Here is a 24,318-nt window from a genome sequence, read left to right as displayed (position 1 = left end):
TGGAATCACCCCACTGAACGTTAATGCTAACACACACCCACTATTTGCACTTGCATACGCACGAAGCGTGGAACTGATGACAAGCGAATGTACAAGAAAAAGGGATGCGGTTAAGACAGAGAGCACAGGAGTTCAGAGTTTCCTTTTGTCCACGTGGTCCTCAGCATGAGTTTGTTAAATCAATGGTTATGTAATGAGGCCCATCGCCATAGTTACCACTGCGGACAACATGGTATCCATGATATCACCATCAATTATCTCTCCAGGACACTGTGGTGGTGACATCATTATCAAGTCCATTGCAGTGACGGTTAAAACGACTCTGGCTGTTTTACACAGTCTCATTATGTGTCCATCTGGTTTAGAGAGAATACAAAATGTTCTGAATATTTAATGGAGCATGGAACTGAAAACTCATTGACGAACTGTGACGTGCCAAACTAAGGCCTATGCATGGATTTCACGTGTCTTTGCAGAACCTGGTCAAACCCGTTGTCAAATACTTTGTATAGATTAGTGCCATACAATATTAAGATTATCAGCATCAAAGTCCCTGTAAAATACTTTTCACTGTTAGCTGCTAGCATCTGAGCTTCACTGGTCCTGAATTATTGGTCAGTACTATAATCGGCTTAGTAAAAATGTAGTTGGACATTTTGGAAAAAAACACATATCCACTTTCTTTAGATGCAGGAATTAGCCCTAAGACCTAGAAATGAGTTAGCATTTTAGCACTCCTCTCCTCTAGTCTCAAAGTCAATGAGTTTTTTGAATGGAATTTTGATTAGATGCTTGAAATAAGGTCTGTGGTTGACACAAGCTTCAGAGGTTTTCCCGTTTTGTTTTACGACATAAAATACATCAGTAAATACCCCACTCAGGAATTTTGAAGCTTACAAGTGTCTTTATGAGGATGGCTGCTAACAAAGTGGCTAAATGAGACTACAGAACATCATCACACTGAACACAGCTCCACAGCCTCGTGGTGTTGACGTTGAAGTCATGTGACCGTAGTGGAGTTTGTTTGTAGCCTGATGTTAGCTTTTTGCTTCTGACAATTGCATTTACACTTCAATCATCATAAAAGTGATGTTCATTTGTTTAGATGAACAAAACGTGTAAGTATCATAATTTTTCTTATTTTCTACAATAATCCACAATCCAAGAATAAATCCCACTGGCCTTTTGAAGTGGGAACCAGGGCGAGGCTGACTTTCGGGTCATCTTACAAAAAATAAGTCATCCCTGCAGCACTCTATACCACTATCATATTTACACGGTAAATATGAGGCTACCACCAGCAGCTGCTTAACTTATAGCCGACAGCCTGGCATTGTCCAAAGGTATCAAAATCCATCTACCAGCATATCTAAAGCTCATTAATTTACAAGCTATGCTAACCAGGTGCAGACTAACTCTATATCTACTGTACGACATAAGAGTGGTATTAACTAAACTTTACATTTAGAAAAACAAGAGAGGATCAGGAGTTGTTTAAGGACACTTAACCCACAATCAAATGGCTGCATCAAAAGGTACACACGGCTAACAGTACAGTAGTGCTGACTTGCCTGTTCACACACATGGGCAATTGTATATAAACCATTGTAGTCACATTATATCTTAATAAATGTCGGTTTTTGCCAAATGGTAACTGATGGGAAAAGTTCAAAAACTGACACATTGGATATAAAAGCAAATAGCACAACAGAAAATAAAATGCAAAAGCCAAATGCTAATGCGTAACATAAAGTACAACGCACAGCCTGCTGCTACGCCTGGAGTAAATGCACTCATGACTCTTTGCACACATCCCTGATGCTCTAAGAAACTGTGGCCCTCCATCACACAAACATAAAAAACACACAATCAGCACATAGTACAGTACGATACTTCCTACTTTCTCTCTCAGGACTAAATAAATGCTCAACAGGCAAACACAAACACACATGCACACACACCCTTTACCCCCTACACAGACAAACACAGCCTATGTCTGGTACCCTTGTTATTATGGACGTTCACATGCTGAACCACTCAGACAACTATTCCTGTGTGAGTCTGTCTGTGTGTCAGTCTGTGTGTGTGTGTGTGTGTGTGTTTGTGAGTGAGTGAGTGAGTGAGTGAGTGAGTGAGAGAGAGAGAGTGTGTGTGTGTGTGTGTGTGTGTGTATGTTGTTTGAAGCACTCAGTGTTTTCCTGCTGGTGGTGGAAGTGATTTGGAAAGAATGCAGTGGAAAGGGAGGGGTGTCGCGGCCGTTAAACCAGCAGGGTCGGGCCTCAAATGAAAGCGCGGCGCTAACGAGGGCGGATGCTAATTGAAGAGCCTCCCAGCGTGGTGTCACAAACACACACACACACAGACAAAACACACACATTCACATCATTCCCTGCGACCGTAGGTATACACACATACAGTAAAAAACGTGACACCTTTTTACATTGAATACTTCCTTTGTATGTGATGTAAACAGCTTTGTAGATCTCAGCTGAGGCAGCATTAATGTTCATGTTCGGGTCAGGCAGCTGTAGGTTTTTTTTATTTTTTTTTAAAGGTATGTTTTTGGGCATTTTCGCCTTTAATGGATAGGACAGCCAAGTGTGAAAGGGGGAGAGAGAGAGAGGGGGATGACATGCAGCAAAGGGCCATGGGCTAGACTCGAACCCGGGCCGCTGCGGCTGCTCTACCACTAAGCCACTGACGCCCCAGGCACCTGTAGTTTTTAATGTCCAATTGTCATTGTATGAGATTGGCAATTCCCGATGTGATCAAGGTGGGGGAGCTGGCCTGTGTTCTTAGCAGCACACTACCACAGCTTTGCTGTTAATTCGGTTAGCCCCGTTAGCCATCCCATTCCCAAAATGTGACTTCAAAGCAGTAAGAATAGTGACAAGACAGAGCCGAGAAGAGACTGCAGATGTTTTAAGGGCCCTCTGTCAGATGTGCCGTACTACTGACATACCAAACATGATCAGCAGAGCCTAGGCTGTTTTATATTTTAGTTATTAATGTAACATATCAGTAGTGGATTAGCACAGCAGACTGATCAGCATCTTATATAATTCATGATGACACGTAGGAATGCATCAATCTGGATACCACACTGTGTGGAACTCACTGTGATCGTCTTTATGTAAGGTGACATGAGGCCAGGGCTCACTGTGGCACTGTAAACTGTGTCAGTGACCTGCTGTAATTTAACAAATGTAGCACAGAAATGTGACACTGAGGGATGGGCACACTGTGAGACTAGATGTCATCTGACATTTTGGATATTGTAATATCATGACCGTTGTCCTTTGCTGGTTTTAAAAACTGAACTACAGTAAATTCTTCCAGCTGTTATATTATTGGCCTTTACCCACAGTCATTATATCCACATTACTGATGATTATTCAACAAAAACCTCACTGAGTAATATTTTATTAAAGCACTAATAATCAACCCTACAATAATGTCACATAGCAACATTTCTCCATATCGTCCAGACCCAGTGACCACATCTTGTTGTGCCCTTTTTTTCTGCAATGGAAAAATGGCTCACAAGAGGCTGTTTACCTCAATACACTCAACTTTTAACACTGACATAACAGTAGTGGATGGAAACATGCATTATTTGCATTTGCTTTTGCTGATTTTCTTTAAATTTGGTCAAAATTTGTGCCACACTGGTAGGAAACCTGCCTGGCTGGCTACTGTCAATAAATCTAGCCAACAATGCGTTTGTCTCCAAATACCTGATTTTAACTTTAAACTGAATCCGTAAAGCAGATCGCATAATACAGTGAGTGTGTTTTAGGGTCAGGTGTTATTGAAATCCCCCTGCTGACGATATTGCTTTAAGAAAAACAACAATATATGCAATTATTGTCCAGTAGAGAAAAAAAGTTGAAGAGATACATGCATAGATATGGATATCTATGGGCTGCAGCACATATGTTGCAATAACCATAAGTGACCAGAATTTGTAGGCAGAATTTTGGCTTTACCAAGGAATTGAAAATTAGGCATATTTGCATTTGTTTTGCTAACAACAGTGAACATTTTTCCTGCTGCACTTATATAGCAACTTAGCAATAACGTAGCTGCCACGCTATTCTTTTGTCACTTATAGTGTGAACAAAGCATAGGCTCATTACTTGAGTAATTATGTTCAGTATCAACACATGCTGGCATGTTGTTAGCTTTTTTTTGATACACTACAATAATGGGGTGAAGCATTTAGAGAGCAAGAGAAAAAGAGAGAGACTCAATGTAGCTCAAAATTCATAACAGGCATTGCACAGTTTACCATTCTGTTGTCATGGACCCATAAGGACCATTATTGTGGCCAACCATTATCATGTTGCCCAAGCCTTGTGTGTATTCTTAGTAATGAAGGAACATGTCACCCAGGGAAACTATCGCTCGCTGATGCGTTTTCAATTCTGTTTGGACAACAGTGGAGCTCTACGGCACAGAGGACTAAGATTCATCAGGCAGGATATACACACAACACTTGATGCTACTGCATATGAGGTAACAGCAGTAATAGGATGAGAGTGAGCTTTGTGTGTGTGTGTGTGTGTGTGTGTGTTTAGCATGTCAGGATCTCACCTGTTCTTCTGTGATGAGTCCAGGGTGTGTGTGGGTGTCATTGGTGTAGTGCAGAGGCAGGCTCTGACACAGCTGTCCGAGCAGCATGGCCACCTCCTTCATGCTCCGCCAGCAACATACCAGCACCATCTGGGCTGTCACCCTGTAGCCCTCACCGCCTGGAGCCAACACACACACAGTGACACACACACACACACATGCAAAAAGTGACATGGAAAGAGTTTGATCACTTTTTGGTTTATTACCTAATAATCTAAACTCAAAGATTTATTTGTCTTATTATGTAATGTACCATGTTAAAGCTTTGTATTCAGTGGAAAAAAGAAGACGTCCAAAGTCACATCATGTGTCTGGCTGCTTTTGTTATTTATGTTGGGTCGCACATGACCGAACACACACACACATTGTACAGAGCCATTCCGCTGTCTTTATCACTGTAATGTTACAGCAGTTTAGGTCATCATTTAATAAGATTCCTAGAAGTATGCCACTGTGCACTGTGTAAATATACCACACAGTGAGGTCAAACGCTGCCCCCATCAGGACATTGTCAGTACTGCACTCTGAAGCAGCAATGACTCGCTGGTTTCACTAATCAAATCCATTTCTATCACAAGTAAAAAATAAACCTAATGCAAGGGTTTTCAAAGTCTGACACTATGGGCTCCCCTTTTTTCCATCTGCACACAGGTATTCAACATAAGGGAAATGGAAAATGTCAGTGTTCCATGAATGTAACAGACATGTAGATGGGATATCTTAACCATAAGTAATGTCTAAAAGTATTGATAACAAAACATAAAAAAAAAAAAAAAAAAAAAGTTCACTCTTACTGCTGACTACCTCTACGTCTCACTTGTATTTAGGGGGTTAAACATGCTCTAAATTTTGGAACAACACTTTCCATGATCTTTTTGGGGATGTAAATAGGAAGTATAATGTTGCCAAACAGAGGACTGCAGGAAGCTGTGCTATTAACAGTTCCATGTACTCATAAATGCACAGACTCTATTACTTTGATATTTAAGAACACTAAAAAAAAAGTGAGAGACTAGTGAGGCATTACAAGATATTTGTCTCCATAAAGTTGAACAGCATCAGTATAATCTCTAACTCACCTGTGTTCAGTGATGGTGTGTGTGCAGTCTGGGTCTGTGTGTGGTCTTCTCCGTGGTGTGTTTCCAGCTCTCTGGCACTTGTGAAAAAGTCATTGGTGTCCCTGGGCTGAATCTCCTGCAGGATCCTCTGCAGACCTGCTGACGCCTCTGTCCAAACACACACAGACACACACAAATAGCACATCATAATATTCCATGGTCCTTGTAAAAATTTCCATGACCTTACCTGTATGCCTCTATCAATTAAAACTATGGTTCTGTCCCACAAATTCCCTATTAATGTTATTTTTGTTGATATTTAACAAAATATAACCTGCAGTAAAAATTAAACCCTCTGACTGAGTGTTTTTGGTTACCATATCATTCTCCAAAAATCTGTTCTCTTGTACTGTCTATAATAAACAGTGATTCAATGTAATCCAGGATTTACATGCTCAGTGAGACCCTTCTGTTTCTTTCGTTTTCCAGAATTTTAGTTTCTGGACACACACATTATATTTAGTATAATGTACTTATGATACAAATGAAGAGGATCATATAGACATAAACACAGTGGACCTCATGCAAGAGCCACTTGAGTGAGCAGATTTATTCTTAAGTGGCATTTACGAGGGATTTAAGAGAACTGCTTGTGTTTTCAAAATCATTTGCATTCATAACAGAACTGTCCATCTTATTGCATGTTGACTGGATATTATGCATACACTTTTGCAGTGAGTGACAGCTGTTTTAGACTCTTTATGTTGCATGTATTTATTGTTGAAACACTGTTTTTATGCTGCACTCTAAGCCAGGACAATTTAATGAACAGTGAAAATATATTCAGCATTCTTCTACAGGTGTTACGTTTTTGTCAGCTGATTTCCAAAAGCACGATTTTAAGTACTGCAGTGTGAACTTCTTGTCACTCTTGGGTAACATTTCATGAACAAAACTTGCCCACAAATAAAGCGGAACAACTACCCTTTATAGCACTTTGGCATTGATAATGCTCAAGATAAAAGCTAACTTCAGCAGTTTAAAGCAGCTGTGCAGAACTTTTTACCATTTATAAAACTGTCCCTAGTTCCCCCCCCGAAGAGCTGCATATTTATTTGAATCCAACGGTGACAAAAAAGCCTTTCTCTATATGGCTATTTAGCGTAGCCTCAGTCGGGTCGGACACAGCGGAAGTCAGCACATCAGAATGCGGCACCCGGAGGTGGAAGTAAGTCTGCACGCCTGCAGTGGCCCGCAGCCATTAAACCACAGAAGAAGAAAGAGCTGTGTTTACGAGTAGGATTTAAGAAACAGGCTAAATGACATGTAGTAGGGAGTAGTCTCTTGTACAGTAGGAAGTTGTTTGCAATCCGCCAATAAATTGAGAGAAGAAGAAGAGCTGTGTTTACAGAGAGTGTTCTTCGAGTAAGCGGTACGCAACGGGCATTGCTGAACACATAACAGTTTTACCAGATGTATCTATAAGGACTTGGTTGTACCTTTGATGTCATGGCGGATAAAGAAGGAGCAGGAGAAGGATCTAAAAGAAAAAGAACAAAAGAAGGCTAAACGGGACAATGATAGGGCTTGAGCCCAAATGCGTGTAAACCTCAGTCGGGCATTCACGAAGTGGAGAGAGCGGAGAGATTTGAAAGGTTTTAAAACTGATCCCGAGTTGGCCCTTTTCCTAATCGACAGGTATGTAGTTTTTGTTTTTATTTAGAGAATATAGCGCAACTTGTTAGACGTTGTTTCACTTCAATATATGACGACATGGAAGTTATAAGCAAGCTAAATGTAATGTTAGCTAATGTGAACCGCTTTTGTCTAGTAACAATACAACAAACGCCACAAAATTATCTGTGACTGTGACCATGAACACAAATATACAGCAGGCAGTTGTCCTCAGTTTATAAGAAATTCAGAGCTACTCCAGAACATTTATGATTTTCCTCTCGCTCTCCAAAACAAATGCATGCGGTAATTGCCGGTTGCAGTAGAGATTTTACGACACCAGGCTGTGGGTGTCATACTGCTTCAACCAAAGGGGCGCTATAATCAACAAAAACGTAAAGTTCCGCACAGCTGCTTTAAAGAAGCAATTTACAAAAACTTTGCACAGTAGGGTTTCCAACACATTCAGTTATTTGTGGCAGCCGGCCACAATAACATTGCCAGAGCAGTGAAAGTAAAACTTAACCGTTCATTGCACTGGGTCTAAACATTTGCATTTACCCGCCTCAGCAGGAGCTGCTCCTCTGATCACTTGATCAAATCAGAGCTGACTGGATTGATGGATCAATTATCCGCCTCACGACTCAAACTCCACAAACTGCCACTAAGGAAAAAAGAACTAATGAAGAGTTCCACCTGAGCTGCATTCAAGGACCCGCAAAACAAATCTCAATTTAGAAAATAATATAATGGAAAAAGTGTACAAACAACCTCACAGAATTAGAAGTGTGAGGTTTAGGATAAAAATATTAAAGTGTATGCACCAATCTGATCCGATCGATCAATCTGATTACCTGAATCAGTATCCATGGGGATAAGCCCCTCTGGGGAGGAGCTCTGGACTACAGGGGAGACCACATCAGACATCCGGTAGCACACAGCGATCAGCTCTGACACCAGATGCCTCCACTGCTCAGTCTGGCTCAAACTCCTAAGCACACACAAACATACATTTAATTAGTATATGGCTAAGGTAAAGCTCTTTAAATACATGCCAACAACAAACCAAATGATCCAAATGGAAACAGGTAGTTTAATGTGTGTATGTGTTACTGTGATTCATGTTCTCACTCAGTGTTTAGATGCTGCAGGACAGCAGTGATGCAGTGGGCTCTGCCGTAGAGAGGATAGGAAGCAGCCGCCTGCAAGAGAGATGACTCTGCCTTCGACACCTCCAACTGCAGACAGTGCAGCAGGAACTGAATCACTGAGGACAGAAGAACAATTCAATCTTGATATTTGTTCTACTCAGTATCAACATGCATACACACATGTATTATATTATGTATTAGGGCTATGCATGCATGGATCTTACCAGCCAGTGTGTTGCGCTCCAAGATGACTGTCTCAGAAGCCTGGGTGGGTGAGGAGGGAAGGTGGAAATCGAGGCCCTGCTCCTGGGCACAGTGCAGCAGAGCCTGGCTCAGGTGCGGCTGGTGGAGCAGCAGGTTGAGGAGGTGGGCTGCTGTGACGCTGTCAAAAGGCTTGGTGCTGGTGCTGAGGTCCAGAGCAGCCTGAAGGACACAGCGCATCCTCTCTGGCACCTCACATCATGAAGAAGCAAGGTGATATTAGTGATAACAACTTGAGTATACAGTACAAGTCAGTGATTGTTCTCCTGCAACTGGAACGTAATTACCACCAATTACAACGCTAAAAACTAATGTCAGCACAAAACAAAAACTACATTGACGAAATTAAAAAAAGATGCTACATCTTAACTGTCACATTTTAGGATATAATATGCTTCATGCAGATTATTTTCAGTGCACTGACTGTGCCTGGTCCTCATATTAACCTGTAGTCCCACGGCTGATGGTGGGAGTTGCTGTAGTAACACTGACGCCAGTTGTTTGACTTCCAGGAAGTTGCTGGCAACACTGTAGAGGACATTCTGAGCATGGGAGGATGTCACGACTTCACCGAGGGCAAACACATCGGGGCCTGAGGAAAACAGAGAGGTAGATGAGAAGAAACACAGGATAGGACTGTGAGTGACAAGAGAGCATACGCTGAGCCAGCTGGAGCGTCAGGTTGGCATCAAAGTAAAGAGGCTGGCCAGTAATGGATAGACTGCTGCTCCAGGCACCAACAGAAAGATGTATTCCAGAGATGTGAGCTGGCCGCTGGTTTTACATGAATGTGCCAGGCATCAACACTGAGGTGTCCTTGAAAACAGCACTGAACTCCAAACTGCTCTGAGCGTGTTGGATGAGATGTAACACTCGGCCCTGAGTTCTTGGATGAATCTTTCGCCAAACTCGTCTTGACATTCCAGTAAAATCAAACATTTTAAATATTATTCTGCACGCTCTTCTCAAGCACCAAACAGGAAGGAGCAAACCAGGTAGACAGTAAACATGAGGAGTGCAAGAATGTGAGTGAGTTTCTCTTCTCTTTGACTGTGGAAATGAACAAGAAACTGGAGGAGTTGTGGGATCAACAAGAGTCAGTGTTTAATTCGGCATTTATCTGATCCACCAACCAGCACTTTTATTATTTTTTTCCCACAGTCTTCACCCACTAAAATAGCACAGCTAACCAACAGAGGCTGGTAGCGATTTGAGGCGACAAAATCCAAAATGTAAAGTTTGTACACCAATACAGTTTATCTTCATGGATCATATTGATGCCAAATTGACAAGAATATTATTGACATATAACACCTTTTATCTTGGGTTTCTATAGTTTAGTGTTTTTGCAGACACAAGAAGAATTGTTAGAATGTCTTAATTATAATAATATTTCTTAAAAGGAGTTTGGTGTAATGTTTTCAGCCAGGAGCAGAATGGGAAATTATCTCAAAGGGAATATTATTTTGTGTGACTAAAAACTCACATTGTCTTTAGATGTGAGAGAGCATTACACTTGAGTCTTTTAAAAGTATTCTCAAAGTCTTCTAGTGCATACTCGGCATTAGCATCAATGTTATGTACTATACATACTGTATGACCAGGAAGCCGAAGAAGTTCTGGCACTGAAAATAAATGAAATGACGACTGTGCCAATCATAACAACACCAAGATAAACAAAATCAGTGACGTCCTACAGGCAGGTATACATAATCGTATGCATTACAATTACTTATTGCATATATGTATTTTAAAATGCTGGTATTGTAAATCTACTTTAGCAAGATACTTGATTTGCCATAAAACCAACCATATTTTTGCACAGCTGTGATGTTTTGTAAAGTTTGGTAAGCCATATATGACTGCTGCTGATGAAGAGCAGACGTACCAGTGCTGTAGGTGAAGAGCTCGCCCAGCAGACACAGCAGGTGGAGGGACATAAGGCATTTAGAGAAGGAAGCTCCAGGAAGCAAAACCTCCAGCAGCCTCACACACAGCCAATGCAGGAACTCCTACATCACATACAAACACACAAAGAGCCCTTTACTTCATTTTTACAAAGGAAAAAGACTCAGGCAGACCTCTGCTTTGTTGTGTTAGGTATGTTACATACCTTGTAAAGGTGTAGTGTATGCTGGTCTCTGTCTCGTTGCTCCTGGTCTCTCTCCTGGACCAGTCTCTTCTGCAGCAGCACGGTGCTGTCCTTCATTCTACAGAGCAGCTGTATAGTAGAGGAGTTCAAGCTCCATTTAGCAGTATTTCTGATCTGATTACTAAATCGTGCCATCAAGGTGTTTTTTCATTTTCTTGTACAAACTGCTTCCAGCCCACAAGCTGACTGTTACCAGCTTCACATCTCAAAATGAGTGAGAAACTAAAATCCCTTTTAAAAAATGCAATGTGAGGTGAATAGCTGACCTTTTTCAACAGGCTGACTGACTGCTGTCTGACACCTGGTGACTGACTGTTGAGATTAGGTGGCAGGAAGTGGCGCATCAGGTCCATTTCCTGTGAGGTCAGAGCTTCAGTGCTGCGGTGGCTCTCACACACTAAGCCCAAAGCATCCATCCTCACCTGGACGGTAGGATTTGACGACACATGAGTGTGGAAATCCAAGATATAAGCCATACAAAATTCATGAAAATTCTACGACACTGAAAACAAAGGACACATACATGAGGATACAGACACTCACTTGATCATGTTTGTGTACCAGTGCTTGTTGGAGTAGGGAGAGGGGCACCAGTCCTCCCCACAGACCCTCCTTTGAAGAGGGAACAACACCCTGGGCTCTGGCTGCCCGCAGGCACGTCATGAGAGCTCCCAGCGCCCCCCTGCTGCCTGAAGGACCTAACAAAAAAAGAATAACAGCAATTTTAGAACAGTTGTAAATTTTGTCATAACTGTGTTAAAGAATGCTTCCACTGTAACTGTGGAGAAAACATTTTGAACATATTTCTTACCACAACAGAATGCTTTTTGAAATTGAGAGACATTATTGTGCAGCTGACATATCATGAGAATGACCAGAAGGAAAGAGAGAAAATAGATGCAGATACTTAGCATGTGAATTTTTTTTGTGTGCAGACGTGTATTTGTGCTCCTACCTGTGCTGCATGGTGGTGTGTCCTGCAGGGCCTGCACCATGTGCGCCAGACTGGAGGGGCTGCAGCGGAGCAACTTAGGCAGGAAATAGTCCAGAATGTACGTGGTCTGATCCAGTCTGGCTCGGCAGAGCACCTGTAGCAAGGGGGTTACCCATGTCTGGTGCCAACGCTCCATCCAGTCCTCTGTGGCTGCACCAGCCTCACTGGCCAGCTGTGACTTGTGGCTGACAAACAGCCTCTCCAGGAGGTCGCTGGCATAAGGAGCCAAGGTCTGGTCACCCATCAGGCCCAGGAGACATGAAGGCAGCTGAGGCTGGATGCCAAGCAGGTACCTTGCCCCATAGAGCTCCACAAGGCAGCCCAAGGAGCCATACTTCCCCCGCATGTGCCACTCAAGTCCCAGCAGGCTTTGGGTGAGCTCTGTGATGTAGGAGTCATTGGTTGGGTCAGAGATGGACAGGTTGGTGTGCTGATGGAGGAGGAGAAGGTTGCGGAACAGGGAGCGGGTTTGGTGACGGACTCCGTCTAGTGGGTGCTCCCAGTGGGAGTAGATATGCTCCAGCAGGTGTCGCTGTAGCTCTGAGCCTCCACTGAGGGACTGTTGAAGGTGGGGAGGGCAGGGCTGCCTCTCTCCCTGCAGACAGTCCAGGGCAGCACCACTCCACAGGGTCAGCACCCGAGCAACCACCATGGCTGTACTGGACTCCTTTATACTACAGCAAAGAAAAAAACAGACCCACTCTTGAGATGGTTCACAGAGGTCAAGTAGTCACACATAATATTACTCTGGGCAGCATCTTAATTATCTGTTTTAAAGGACTTTCGATACTAACTCTAATTTGAGAAAGGGTTACAACCTGGACTACCCAGTACTGAGTAGGGATCGGTTTAACAAACCCACCTGACATCTAGATCCAGGAGCGTGTTTGGGACCGACAGCAGCAGCTGTTCCCACTGAGGCCCAGGCAGAGCACCCTTCCAGCTCAACATGGCCAGAGCCCCATGACATAAATACAGAGAGACACCCGGTGGGCGCCCACTGGTACACAGACCCTCACACCTCTGCTTTAGCCACTGAGGAGCTGAGTCCAAACCCTGCGCCGAGCTACGCAGCAAACTGCACACCTGACAAACAAACGCACACAGATAAGAACAACCAAGAACATTTTCAGAGAATGACTATAGGTTTTTGCAAGAAATATTTCGGCAGATATTTTTTATGTCATTACTTATACATTTCCATTCTATTGTATGTTCGAATTGTGTGTGCCTTTGGAAGAATTTAGGACCATGAATGAGATCAGATTATAAATATTTAAAAGCCTTGTTAGGACCTGCAGACAGGAAGTATTTCTTGCTACGCTTTTTTACTTTTTATAATGCTGTTCAAATGAAAGTATTAATTTAGCATTAATCTGGAACTGCTTTAGTTGGTTGCATAAAACAAGCAATTTAACATCATCACTTCAGGCTGAGGGGAAATTGTGATGGACACTTTTCACAACTTATTGACATTTCATATGACTAAACAATTAATAAATTAATTGAGAGCATTACCTTGTTGATTTACATTTTAATACTGTTTTACGTAGCTGGGTTTTACACTATGAGTTGTTATACAGTACAGGCCAAAAGTTTGGACACACCTTCTCATTCAATGTGTTTTCTTTATTTTCATGACTATTTACATTGTAGATTCTCACTGAAGGCATCAAAACTATGAATGAACACATGTGGAGTTATGTACTTAACAAAAAAAGGTGAAATAACTGAAAACATGTTTTATATTCTAGTTTCTTCAAAATAGCCACCCTTTGCTCTGATTACTGCTTTGCACACTCTTGGCATTCTCTCCATGAGCTTCAAGAGGTAGTCACCTTAAATGGTTTTCCAACAGTCTTGAAGGAGTTCCCAGAGGTGTTTAGCACTTGTTGGCCCCTTTGCCTTCACTCTGCGGTCCAGCTCACCCCAAACCATCTCGATTGGGTTCAGGTCCGGTGACTGTGGAGGCCAGGTCATCTGCCGCAGCACTCCATCACTCTCCTTCTTGGTCAAATAGCCCTTACACAGCCTGGAGGTGTGTTTGGGGTCATTGTCCTGTTGAAAAATAAATGATGGTCCAACTAAACGCAAACCGGATGGGATGGCATGTCGCTGCAGGATGCTGTGGTAGCCATGCTGGTTCAGTGTGCCTTCAATTTTGAATAAATCCCCAACAGTATCACCAGCAAAACACCCCCACACCATCACACCTCCTCCTCCATGCTTCACAGTGGGAACCAGGCATGTGGAATCCATCCGTTCACCTTTTCTGCGTCTCACAAAGACACGGCGGTTGGAACCAAAGATCTCAAATTTGGACTCATCAGACCAAAGCACAGATTTCCACTGGTCTAACGTCCATTCCTTGTGTTTCTTGGCCCAAACAAATCTCTTCTGCTTGTTGCCTCTCCTTAGCAGTGGTTTCCTAGCAGCTATTTGACCATGAAGGCCTGATTCGCGCAGTCTCCTCTTAACAGTTGTTCTAGAGATGGGTCTGCTGCTAGAACTCTGTGTGGCATTCATCTGGTCTCTGATCTGAGCTGCTGTTAACTTGCCATTTCTGAGGCTGGTGACTCGGATGAACTTATCCTCAGAAGCAGAGGTGACTCTTGGTCTTCCTTTCCTGGGTCGGTCCTCATGTGTGCCAGTTTCGTTGTAGCGCTTGATGGTTTTTGCGACTCCACTTGGGGACACATTTAAAGTTTTTGCAATTTTCCGGACTGACTGACCTTCATTTCTTAAAGTAATGATGGCCACTCGTTTTTCTTTAGTTAGCTGATCGGTTCTTGCCATAATATGAATTTTAACAGTTGTCCAATAGGGCTGTCGGCTGTGTATTAACCTGACTTCTGCACAACACAATTGATGGTCCCAACCCCACTGATAAAGCAAGAAATTCCACTAATTAACCCTGATAAGGCACACCTGTGAAGTGGAAACCATTTCAGGTGACTACCTCTTGAAGCTCATCAAGAGAATGCCAAGAGTGTGCAAAGCAGTAATCAGAGCAAAGGGTGGCTATTTTGAAGAAACTAGAATATAAAACATGTTTTCAGTTATTTCACCTTTTTTTGTTAAGTACATAACTCCACATGTGTTCATTCATAGTTTTGATGCCTTCAGTGAGAATCTACAATGTAAATAGTCATGAAAATAAAGAAAACGCATTGAATGAGAAGGTGTGTCCAAACTTTTGGCCTGTACTGTATTTGTTGTGTTGCATGTTAAAGAAAGACATTTATTTCCACGATCATTACTTTACAACTCAGTCTCATTCAGAACATAAGTAAATGTTCTCAACAATGTTTACATAATGTGCATAATCCAGAGTTCTTTATCCTCAACTCACCACAGAGGCAACTTCATCTCCACAACCAATGACAGACCTGATTAATAACACCACAGCCATACCGGCTGTACTCTGCACTGACTGGATGAATTCCTCTAGAAGCAGGAAAGGAAACAGAGGAGGAAAGAAGTGAGAGGAAAGTATGTACATGGAGGTATTTTTGGTTACTTATTTCATACTTATACAGTAAGTATAAATGGCCATCATTTAACATCTTGGAGCCATCAGGAGTTTGGGAAGCTCATGAAAAATATTCTACATGACCTCCAGCTACTACAACTGAGACTCCACTGAGCAAGGCACTGCACTCCATCTGATCATGTGAAGCTCCTTGGAACGGATTTGTTTGTGAACATAATCAGTATCATTCAAAAATGTTTGTAATCAGTAATTAATAATACATTTCATATTAAAATACATAATTTCCCAGGAAATATTTATTTTAGTTTATGTCATCATGAAAACTGACAATTGATTTTAAGAGACACTTAACAAGCCAAATGATTATCTCAAATACTCACATTTTGTTACATTGAATTCATGAAGAAAACTTTGTTTTTCTCGCATGCCTCCACAGTGAACGAAGGACTCAAAAACTGAGAAAATTCTTGATGAACTGAAGTCACAGGGGGCTACTTTTTATTAACAGCAAAACTATATCAAAACTGATCTAAAAGTTAAACTTACCTATGCTTTATTCAAAGCCAGACTCCATTGACAAAAAAACATATTTTTACCTTGCTGAACGCAGGGCTGCTGGTCCACCACTGCCTTGATCAGTTAGTTTTTTTAAGTTATCATGTGACTTTGGTGAGTCCACACTAACCCTTTAAAACACCAAATTCAGACAATAACTCAAACAAACTAACTGGTCAAGGCAGCTGTAGATGGTCTGGCTTTGAAGAGAGAATCAAACTGGATGAATGAGACTTGGATTAAACTCCATGAGTTTTTGTGACAGTTTGCAAACAAATGTTTTGATGTAGATCTGCTGTTGTTAAATGTAGACCCCTTTTACTTAAATTCATCAAGAATTTTCTCTATTTTTGGATTCTTCGTTCATCATGGAGGCACGCAAGAAAAGCTCTGTGAATTGAACGAACCATGGGGTGAGTAACTGACATATGGGGGGTGAAGTGCTCCTTTAAGAGACGTTTACCTCCCAATAAACACTGGGAGACATTGGGAACAAGGTCCACATGTCTCTGTATACTCCTGGTGTTTCTACATTTTTTCAGTCCTGTTTCTTACCATCAGTGAGGATGTGTGTGTAGCAGCCCAGGAGGCTGCTCAGTGTGTCGTCCAGCTTGCAATGATTCTGTTCAGCCTGCAGGGCAGTGCTGATGATCCCCTGGGATCTCTGGATTACCAGCATGGAGGTCTTTACCGCAGCCAGGCAGGACTGCATCAGCTGGGCCTGGGCAATGTGACGTCCTGCTAGACCACTTGAGCAGCAGCAGGGGGCGACAGAGACACATGGATCAACAATTAGCAACATATGGTCACAAAGTATAAATCTAAGTACAAAGCAAAAGTGATATCGAGAAATATGGAGTACAGAATTTGCTTCTATACCTGTTCTGGTGAAGGTATTCACTCAATCCCTTGTGAAGGAACTGCAACACTACATAGAGGAGATGAGAAGACAGTCAATGAGAGGCTTTTTAAAAATAGAAACTCCTCACTTTAAGTTATTCCACAACAAGAAAGCTGGATACTAACCTTCAGCCAGCAGTTTGTTGATGCATCTCTCACCTGGAGATAAGAAATTTTGGAAAGTTAGTTATTCTACAACAGGAATTATAATTTAGCAGATATCTGTAGTGAAGTGTGCAGTAAGAATAAAGGTAATAACCCGCTCACCGGGACTGAAGCCATCCAGACAGGCAGTGATGGTGTCTACAATGTGTGGATACTGATCTGAAGTTGCCTTGGACAGACAGTCAGACAAGCAGGCAGACAAACTGTTTACAGTCCGTTCTTGTAGCCAGGCTGGCACTGAACCTAAGGCACTGAGAAAGCAACAAATGAAATGTTATTGATCAGGGACCAGATTCACAGATAATGAGATTTGCAATTTCAAAGAAGGATCAATTCTTGCTGTTTGCTATTTGAAAGCGGAATAAAATCTGTAATAAAAACTGGTTGCTTCACGAGCAACTGGCCACTGAAATGACCTTATAGTCTCCATCTCATTTATGTGAACAGATGTGTTTCAAACTAAGAACACTCAAATTTAGCTATGTACCTGGCAATGGCTCGTCGTAGGGGGTTCTTGGCCTGCAGGGAGGTGTAGACCAGAGACAGGGTGTGTAGACAGGCATCCAGAAGAGCTCCATCAGGCTCCTCTTCACTCAGTGCCTCCAGCTGGGACCCTGCCTGGTGCAGTGCGGACACACAATGGTCATATAATGTATATGGTAGCACAAAGTTTGTTAAATAATGTGATTATCATTGTAGACACACACTAATCTTGTTGTTATACAATGTGTTTGATCAAGCCATTTGTCTATAAAGTCAACATAATCCCTGCAAGTTGAAGATGACAGGAAGGTACTCTATTACTGGGGGTGTAATGGATCTGGATGGATTTATTTATTCAGTGATCAACAATCCAATATCATCAATGCAAAGTGAAAACGATACATATCGTCATCTTAAAGATGTGCCTTTATTTTGAAATTCCCATGGCCCTCTTTGCCACAATTTCTGTATGCACACCTCCTTTCCAAACATATTTACTAATGTCGTCTCATTATCAACCACAAGTCCCTGCATCAAATTGAATCAAAATTGTATCGCCACAGACTTGTAGCGTTGTCTAAGGAATCTATATAGTATTGTATTGTGATGAAGCTTGTGATTTACACCCCTATTTATTATATTATTATAATTCCTCACTTTGCTACCAAAACCAACCTTTTTAACCAGCTGGATCTGCTGCACTGGATCTGTCAGCTCCAAGCAGGACTGCAGGGTCTGGGCAACCTGCCTGACTCCATCCTCTCCTCCATCCAAAGACAGGGATGCTGGGAAAGATCACACATTGCTAGACATCAAATACTATGACATACTATATAATGTGGTAGATAAGTGTTCTGACCTTTATCTTTTTGGGAGCACCAATGGGATTAATTACAGGTCTCTGTTTCTAGTAACAACAGTTAGTTTGCTGGTCAGTAGTTTGGTCACATTACCTATCAGCTGGTGTAGTTTCTCCTCCTCCAAAACCACAGCCTCTACTCTGGCTGTCTTCTTCTTCACCACCATGACTCTGCCCTGTGTGAGGAGCAAACACAGTTATGTTATATCCATGAGTGTTTGAGGGTTAAGCTTTCCATTAGAGCAATACTGGAGGTTGGATAAAAGAAACACCTGGTATTAGCAAATTAACTGTTTCTCCTTATATGTAACACCCAAACCCTGTCTTGACTGTTTGTCTGTCTGTCTCACACACAAAAACACACATGACAACTTAATGTCCACACTTTCCACGGTTACCCCACATTTCGCTTTACCTTAGCTAAAACTCCTGCTGCTAGAAGTAACGTTAATGTTAGCCAACTATTGCTAGCTGTCTGTCACTGACTCTGCGTCCAAAACTAAAAAGCGAGACACAGCGTCTAAACACGGAAACAACGACACAACAATATATCAGCCAAACAGCGAAATTAAAGTGTTAAGTTAAATATTAGTAGCATTTACCTCAATTCAGCATGAGGTTTACTTGGAGGTCCTCTGATTCTGCTGGTTGCGGTGCCGAAAGTGAAGTTGCGGGATAAAAAGTGTTAACTTCCGGTATATATTTTCAGAATAAAAATGGCTTGAAAAAACATCACCAATAACAAAACAAAATGCCACTAATACCTGTTTTTGTGAATGTTTATGTCATTTTTTTTATTTTACTATTGAAATAAAATGTTTTTTAAACAAAATTATGTTTGGAGAAACTTTACAGACTTGTTTGAACTTTATAAAACTTTCACTTTGAAGCCACACTTGTTTAGCTTCCTTTATTTTTCTCGCACCGTTGACAGACCTGTGGTCCATGCTGCACATGTAAGACGTCACTTCCGACAAATTGTTACAGCCCGCCTTCAGAAGCTGGTCTGTTCTTATCTATCGCTCTGGTCTGTCCATAAAATAGCGCTCCGGCTTACTATTGGTGAATATCCCATGTCAATCACACACATACTGAGTGGTCCTCCAGCGCAGGGAAACGCCCGCTAAATATGTGATTGGACGTATTGTGCGAAGCCACACCCTCTCAATCCAACCCCGTCTCCAACTTTCTCCTGAGAGCTGAAATGAAATCCTTTGGGCAAGAGAGAAATTCACCGTTTTACTCATGAATTAGGATTTTCTCCACAGGAATAACAAGAAATGTACAGACGCTGGAGTCGACATGACGTGAAGTCCTTCGTATAGTTCCTGTCCATCAAATATTCTCAAGGGTAAGTCGAGAAACTTTGAAGAAAATTTCAGTTTTTAATTAAATAGGAAACGGCGCAGGGTTGTCTGTCTCAATGGCACGGCTTTAGCTAAAGGTCTTTTATATAGGAATAATGGTTCAAACGGTGTTTTACATTCACCTGTGGGACAAATTAACACTGAATCTTTGCTGAATGTGAGTGTTTCTCAGTTGGCCGCTATTTGGTATCACATAGTGATGTGAAATTGGTGATTAAGTTGGACACATGGATGTGAATACTGTATTGTTTTGTCACTACTGATAATAAATACACAGTTTAAATTAAAGAAAGTGGTGAAATTTGTGTCTTTTGATAATTAGTGTCATATTAAGCTTTTTTTAGAGCTACAACCCTAAAATTTAGACACCAAAATATGTGTTTTTGTAAATTAAATTTAAAATTATTCTTGTGACGTAACAGGAAACAATAATACCTGAGCTATTATGTGTCATAGTCTCTGTAAATTAATTTTAAAGTGGCCCAAACAATTTAAAGTTACACATTTTGCCCCAGAATGTTGCCCCGCTGTCGACTTTTTCAGTCTCTGTATAAATACTGAAAGAATCTGGTGGAGTAGCTCTTCATTTTAATACATAAACAGTGCGTAAAAGGGATTTAATGGCTCAGCACATCACCAGCCCAAAACACAGGGAGGCACACAGACAGCAAATTCTGCTCCATGGTCTCTTTACACAGACTTTATTCAACAGGAAGTGAGACAGAGAGAAAGAGACAAAAAGAAGCCCAGAGTCAGGGTTCAGGGGTTAAACTGACTTTGGTTTTCCACCAAACACATCCTTTCATCATCACTGTGGAATGATGCTTGGAGAAAAAAATATATCTGTCCTCCATTATAGAAAAATGACTAATATTCTCATAGGATCTTAATATCTGCAAAACATGTACGTAGAAGGAAATTCGAGTGAGTCAGCTTCAAAAGATCAACTGAGAGGCACTACTGTGTATTACTGTGATTTTTATTAGTGTAAGTCAAGGGTTTTATTCAACTTAAATCTTAATAAACTGGATTGTGTAGAAGGTGAGAGAGGGTGGTCTTACAGAGAATTCACAATAAAACTTAATTAGGCTTGTCCATTTAAACCCTGCTCTTATGATGATTCACAGCAATATAGTGTAAACAGCATATTAAAAACAATATAAGATTAGTTTGACAGCGTATCTTGATATCTTTAAAAGTAAAAAAAACATTTTTTTTTTCCTTTTTGAAATGGTATAATGTAAGAATAGATACATGGCATCACAATTCCTCAGCTTGTATGCCATTATAGTGTTATCCACATGCAATATGTCATGTTAAATTCCTCGCCCATAGTCATTCATGTTGTTTTGTATTGTGGGATGAGTGCTCTATTTTTCCCCCTTGCCTTCGTCAGTGTTTACCACAGCAAACAGGCAACAGAAATAAGCCAGTGGAAACCAGTTTATGGCCTTCCTCCACACATGTTTGCAGTCTCTTCGTGAGGAGGCCAGGCTGGTAATGAGAGGTTATTACTTGGAAGAGAAACCCAGGCTTTTTATCTTCCTCCTCCTGCTGCTGCTCTCGTCCATCAGAGATCCTCATTTGTGTCTCTCATCTCTTCTCTCACTCTCTCTCTCTCTCTCTCTGCGTATCGCCTGTTTGCCTACGATAGTGCTGGAAAACATGATGCAACTACATCCCAGGGAGGGCGTTGAGGTGTTTTGGAGCAACAGGGGTGGTTTTCTGTTTGGCTAAGCCATAGTGAGACACCCACTGTCCACACTGGTCCAGCTAGGCTCGACCCTGGAATTTTTCAGGTGCTGGCTGGTGGCAAAACATCTGCACAACAACAAACCCTCTGTCTGTTGTTTTGTCTGTGTCTAGATATGTTTGGGTCAGAGATGCAATATACTGGTTTCAAGTATTTAGTATTTATATGGTGCTTTTCGCCCAGTGTCAGCTGGGATAGGCTCCAGCCCCCCTGCGACCCTCAAGAGGATAAGCGGTTACAGAAATGAATGAATGAATAAGTTACCGTTAATGATAAATGTGATAAAGTTTGATTCATTTCATGTTATTTAAGAACTGACAAATTCAGCACTTCTTGCCCTGATGCACAGTGGACACAAGTACGCGTCAGTGCTGATAAGTTTCAGTGCTGCTTTGGAGATGTTTCCAACCAATGCCTGGAATACCTGGAACTTTTGATTGTTAAAGGGGAGGTTCACGCGAGTATCAAAAACACATATTTTTCCTGTTACCTGTAGTGCTATTTATCAGTCTAGAATGCTGTGGTGTGAGTTGCCGAGTGTTTGAGATATCAGCCGTAGAGATGTCTGCCTTCTCTCAAATATACAGCATGAGATATAAACTAATGTCCTTCTCGGCTGGGCTCTAATGTTAGCTAGCTCAGTGGTACTCGGTGAGTTAGCTGTAAATGCACCCCTCCTTCTTCGTAGTTATACGGTTTGTGGGTGTAACTCCGCAGAAAGAAAACAGTTACTACATGAAACTGCTGACAACAAGGTCCATGGATTATCTTAAATATCAGGGTCATGATTTCTGGAAAAAGACATTGCCGTTGAGTCTCTGAAATATATTTTGGCACTTAGAGCACCACAAGTCAAGTGCCATCCAGTTCCATTATACTGGAGCAAAGGCAGACATCTCAACAGCCGATATCTCCAACACTCGGCACCTCACACCAAAACAATCTAGACTAATAAATAGCACTACAAGATAGATTTTGAGGTGAAGTGTCCCTTTAATTGTCCTCTACTTCTGCAATCATTCACTGCTGATGTGCTCTGGATTAAAACCCTGAATCCCGCCCAGCTTGAAGGGGAAAATGAAAGGAATATTTTTCCCACAGGAAACGTGTGGACAGTCATTGTTTTATTGTATGTACTTACTCTGTCTCTCAATGCTGTGTGTTTGTCTCTGTGTGTTCTCCAGAGGGTCAGGCGGTATGGCAGAGGGGGAGGAGGCCATGAGCCAGGAGGACTGGAAGGAGAAATGTATGGTCCTGGAGGCACTGCTCATGAAGTTCAGGGTGCAGATAATCAAGATTCGGGAGCTCACAGCTGACAAGGTTGGTTCAGTAAACATCATTCTGTGAATCTGTGGTGGCCAAACAGTGAATGAAACCAGTTTATGATTTATAAGATGCCAGTTTGAGTCTTGTCTAAGTGAGGGAGAGTGTGTAGTAAAGATAAAGGTGAGAGATCTGAACAACACTTAGTGTATATACAGAACAGGTGCTTTTCATTTAGCGAAGGTAGCTCCTCATTTCCTGCAAGAGAGATGTGAGGATGGAGGAATTGCTTTTACCGGATTGGACATTTTCACTTCTCATTCCTACAACATGTGGAAATAATAAACAGCTTTAAAGAAAGAAAATGCAGACACCCTATGACTGCTGCTTCAGTACTGAGTATAGCTAAATTGCTAGTCAGGGCATCACAGAATGCGAGTGATAGAAATAACAGTTTTTACTGAAGAACAAAACAGATGTAAGGGAGAAACCAAGCAAAAAAATGTTCCAATTAAAATCTTGGTTGAAGCTGGGTCGAGCTACCTCATTTTTCCCAAATGAAAGTGTACTTGAATGTCAGAGAGGAACAGGAACCAATAAAGAAAAAGTAGACAAAGTTGTAAAAGTGTTTTTATAATCGATGGTTCAGATTAAACACACATCTGATCATTGCCACTGGCTCCGCTGTTGTTCCTCTTTCCATGGGTAGCTTTCTGAACCCACAGTGTTACAGTCAGGCAGAAACATTAAACAATGCCAGCCACGACAACGTCACGACGGCTGGTATTGTTTTCACCACATGAGTCTGTGTGTGTCATCATGGCAAAATGTGGTCCTGGTGACACCACTTGTAGCAGAAACTACCACAGAAGGAGTTTTGAGTACTTTTGCATGTGTAGAAATGTTTGTCTGTCTGTCTGTGGACAGATTTTGTTAACCCGATAACATTGCAACCACACACAATAGAGTCATGAAACTGTACATGTGTGTAGTTGGAATCAAGACGAAGGCCAAGTTCAAAGACGTGTGGTCAGTAGTTTGGTCTCTAGAGAGCTTTTATTGTGACAGGTAGGAACAGAAATGTGATGCTGTTAATGCACTGCCAGTGTGCGAGGCATTGAAGAGTTTGTCACCTTGGTTCAGACTACACAGCCTCTACACATAAACCTAGCTACAAATAAGCCTAACATTAGCCAAATGGTAGCTAGCAGCAGACTGACGGCAAGTAATTGTTTAGTGGATCATCAGGTAACCCGTATGGTCATTTTGGACACTGTCTGAGCAAAGTGCCGGAAGAAGGGAAGGGTCCATTGCTACTTTACCCCTCTAATTCGCTCTAGTTCAACAGTCATATTGTTTCCACAACAGCCAGCCCTGTTACTGTCCAACCAGATTAGATAACAAATTACTTGATTTCGGTGATTTCTATTGTAATGGTGCCGCCTTTCTCTTACAACTTTAGCATGGAAAACACCTGCTCCCTCACTACTCTAAGTCTCCTTTGAGATGCATTTAAGGGATCACTACATCCTCGATGATGGCTGACCTCACTTGA

General features: G+C 41.7%; 2 protein-coding genes across 2 annotated transcripts in view; one reads left to right on the top strand and one right to left on the bottom strand.

Moving 5' to 3' along the window:
• thada (THADA armadillo repeat containing) overlaps positions 1-19,054 on the bottom strand; it is a 122,373-nt gene extending 103,319 nt beyond the window's left edge. The window contains exons 1-21 of the mRNA XM_033613828.2: positions 18,983-19,054; positions 18,475-18,556; positions 18,197-18,306; positions 17,526-17,656; positions 17,141-17,289; positions 17,000-17,032; positions 16,853-16,901; positions 16,529-16,722; positions 15,278-15,372; positions 12,788-13,011; positions 11,887-12,599; positions 11,475-11,629; positions 11,198-11,353; positions 10,893-11,000; positions 10,668-10,791; positions 9,226-9,371; positions 8,743-8,971; positions 8,499-8,634; positions 8,222-8,358; positions 5,715-5,861; positions 4,597-4,754 (exon numbers count right to left, since the gene is read on the bottom strand). Of these exons, the coding sequence (XP_033469719.2) occupies positions 4,597-4,754; positions 5,715-5,861; positions 8,222-8,358; positions 8,499-8,634; positions 8,743-8,971; positions 9,226-9,371; positions 10,668-10,791; positions 10,893-11,000; positions 11,198-11,353; positions 11,475-11,629; positions 11,887-12,599; positions 12,788-13,011; positions 15,278-15,372; positions 16,529-16,722; positions 16,853-16,901; positions 17,000-17,032; positions 17,141-17,289; positions 17,526-17,656; positions 18,197-18,306; positions 18,475-18,547 (3,267 nt within the window). The 5' untranslated portion in view covers positions 18,548-18,556; positions 18,983-19,054. The remainder of the gene's footprint in view (positions 1-4,596; positions 4,755-5,714; positions 5,862-8,221; positions 8,359-8,498; positions 8,635-8,742; positions 8,972-9,225; positions 9,372-10,667; positions 10,792-10,892; positions 11,001-11,197; positions 11,354-11,474; positions 11,630-11,886; positions 12,600-12,787; positions 13,012-15,277; positions 15,373-16,528; positions 16,723-16,852; positions 16,902-16,999; positions 17,033-17,140; positions 17,290-17,525; positions 17,657-18,196; positions 18,307-18,474; positions 18,557-18,982) is intronic.
• Positions 19,055-19,567: 513 nt separating this feature from the next.
• Positions 19,568-24,318, top strand: part of plekhh2 (pleckstrin homology domain containing, family H (with MyTH4 domain) member 2) — a 39,209-nt gene continuing 34,458 nt past the window's right edge. The window contains exons 1-2 of the mRNA XM_033612437.2: positions 19,568-19,731; positions 22,685-22,820. Coding sequence (XP_033468328.1) covers positions 22,698-22,820 — 123 coding nt within the window. The 5' untranslated portion in view covers positions 19,568-19,731; positions 22,685-22,697. The remainder of the gene's footprint in view (positions 19,732-22,684; positions 22,821-24,318) is intronic.

Source organism: Epinephelus lanceolatus, chromosome 17 (assembly GCF_041903045.1).
Source record: "Epinephelus lanceolatus isolate andai-2023 chromosome 17, ASM4190304v1, whole genome shotgun sequence".
Taxonomy (NCBI): domain Eukaryota; kingdom Metazoa; phylum Chordata; class Actinopteri; order Perciformes; family Serranidae; genus Epinephelus; species Epinephelus lanceolatus.
The sequence above is the reverse complement of the archived record's forward strand: the minus strand, read 5'-3'. Positions and strand labels throughout refer to the sequence as shown.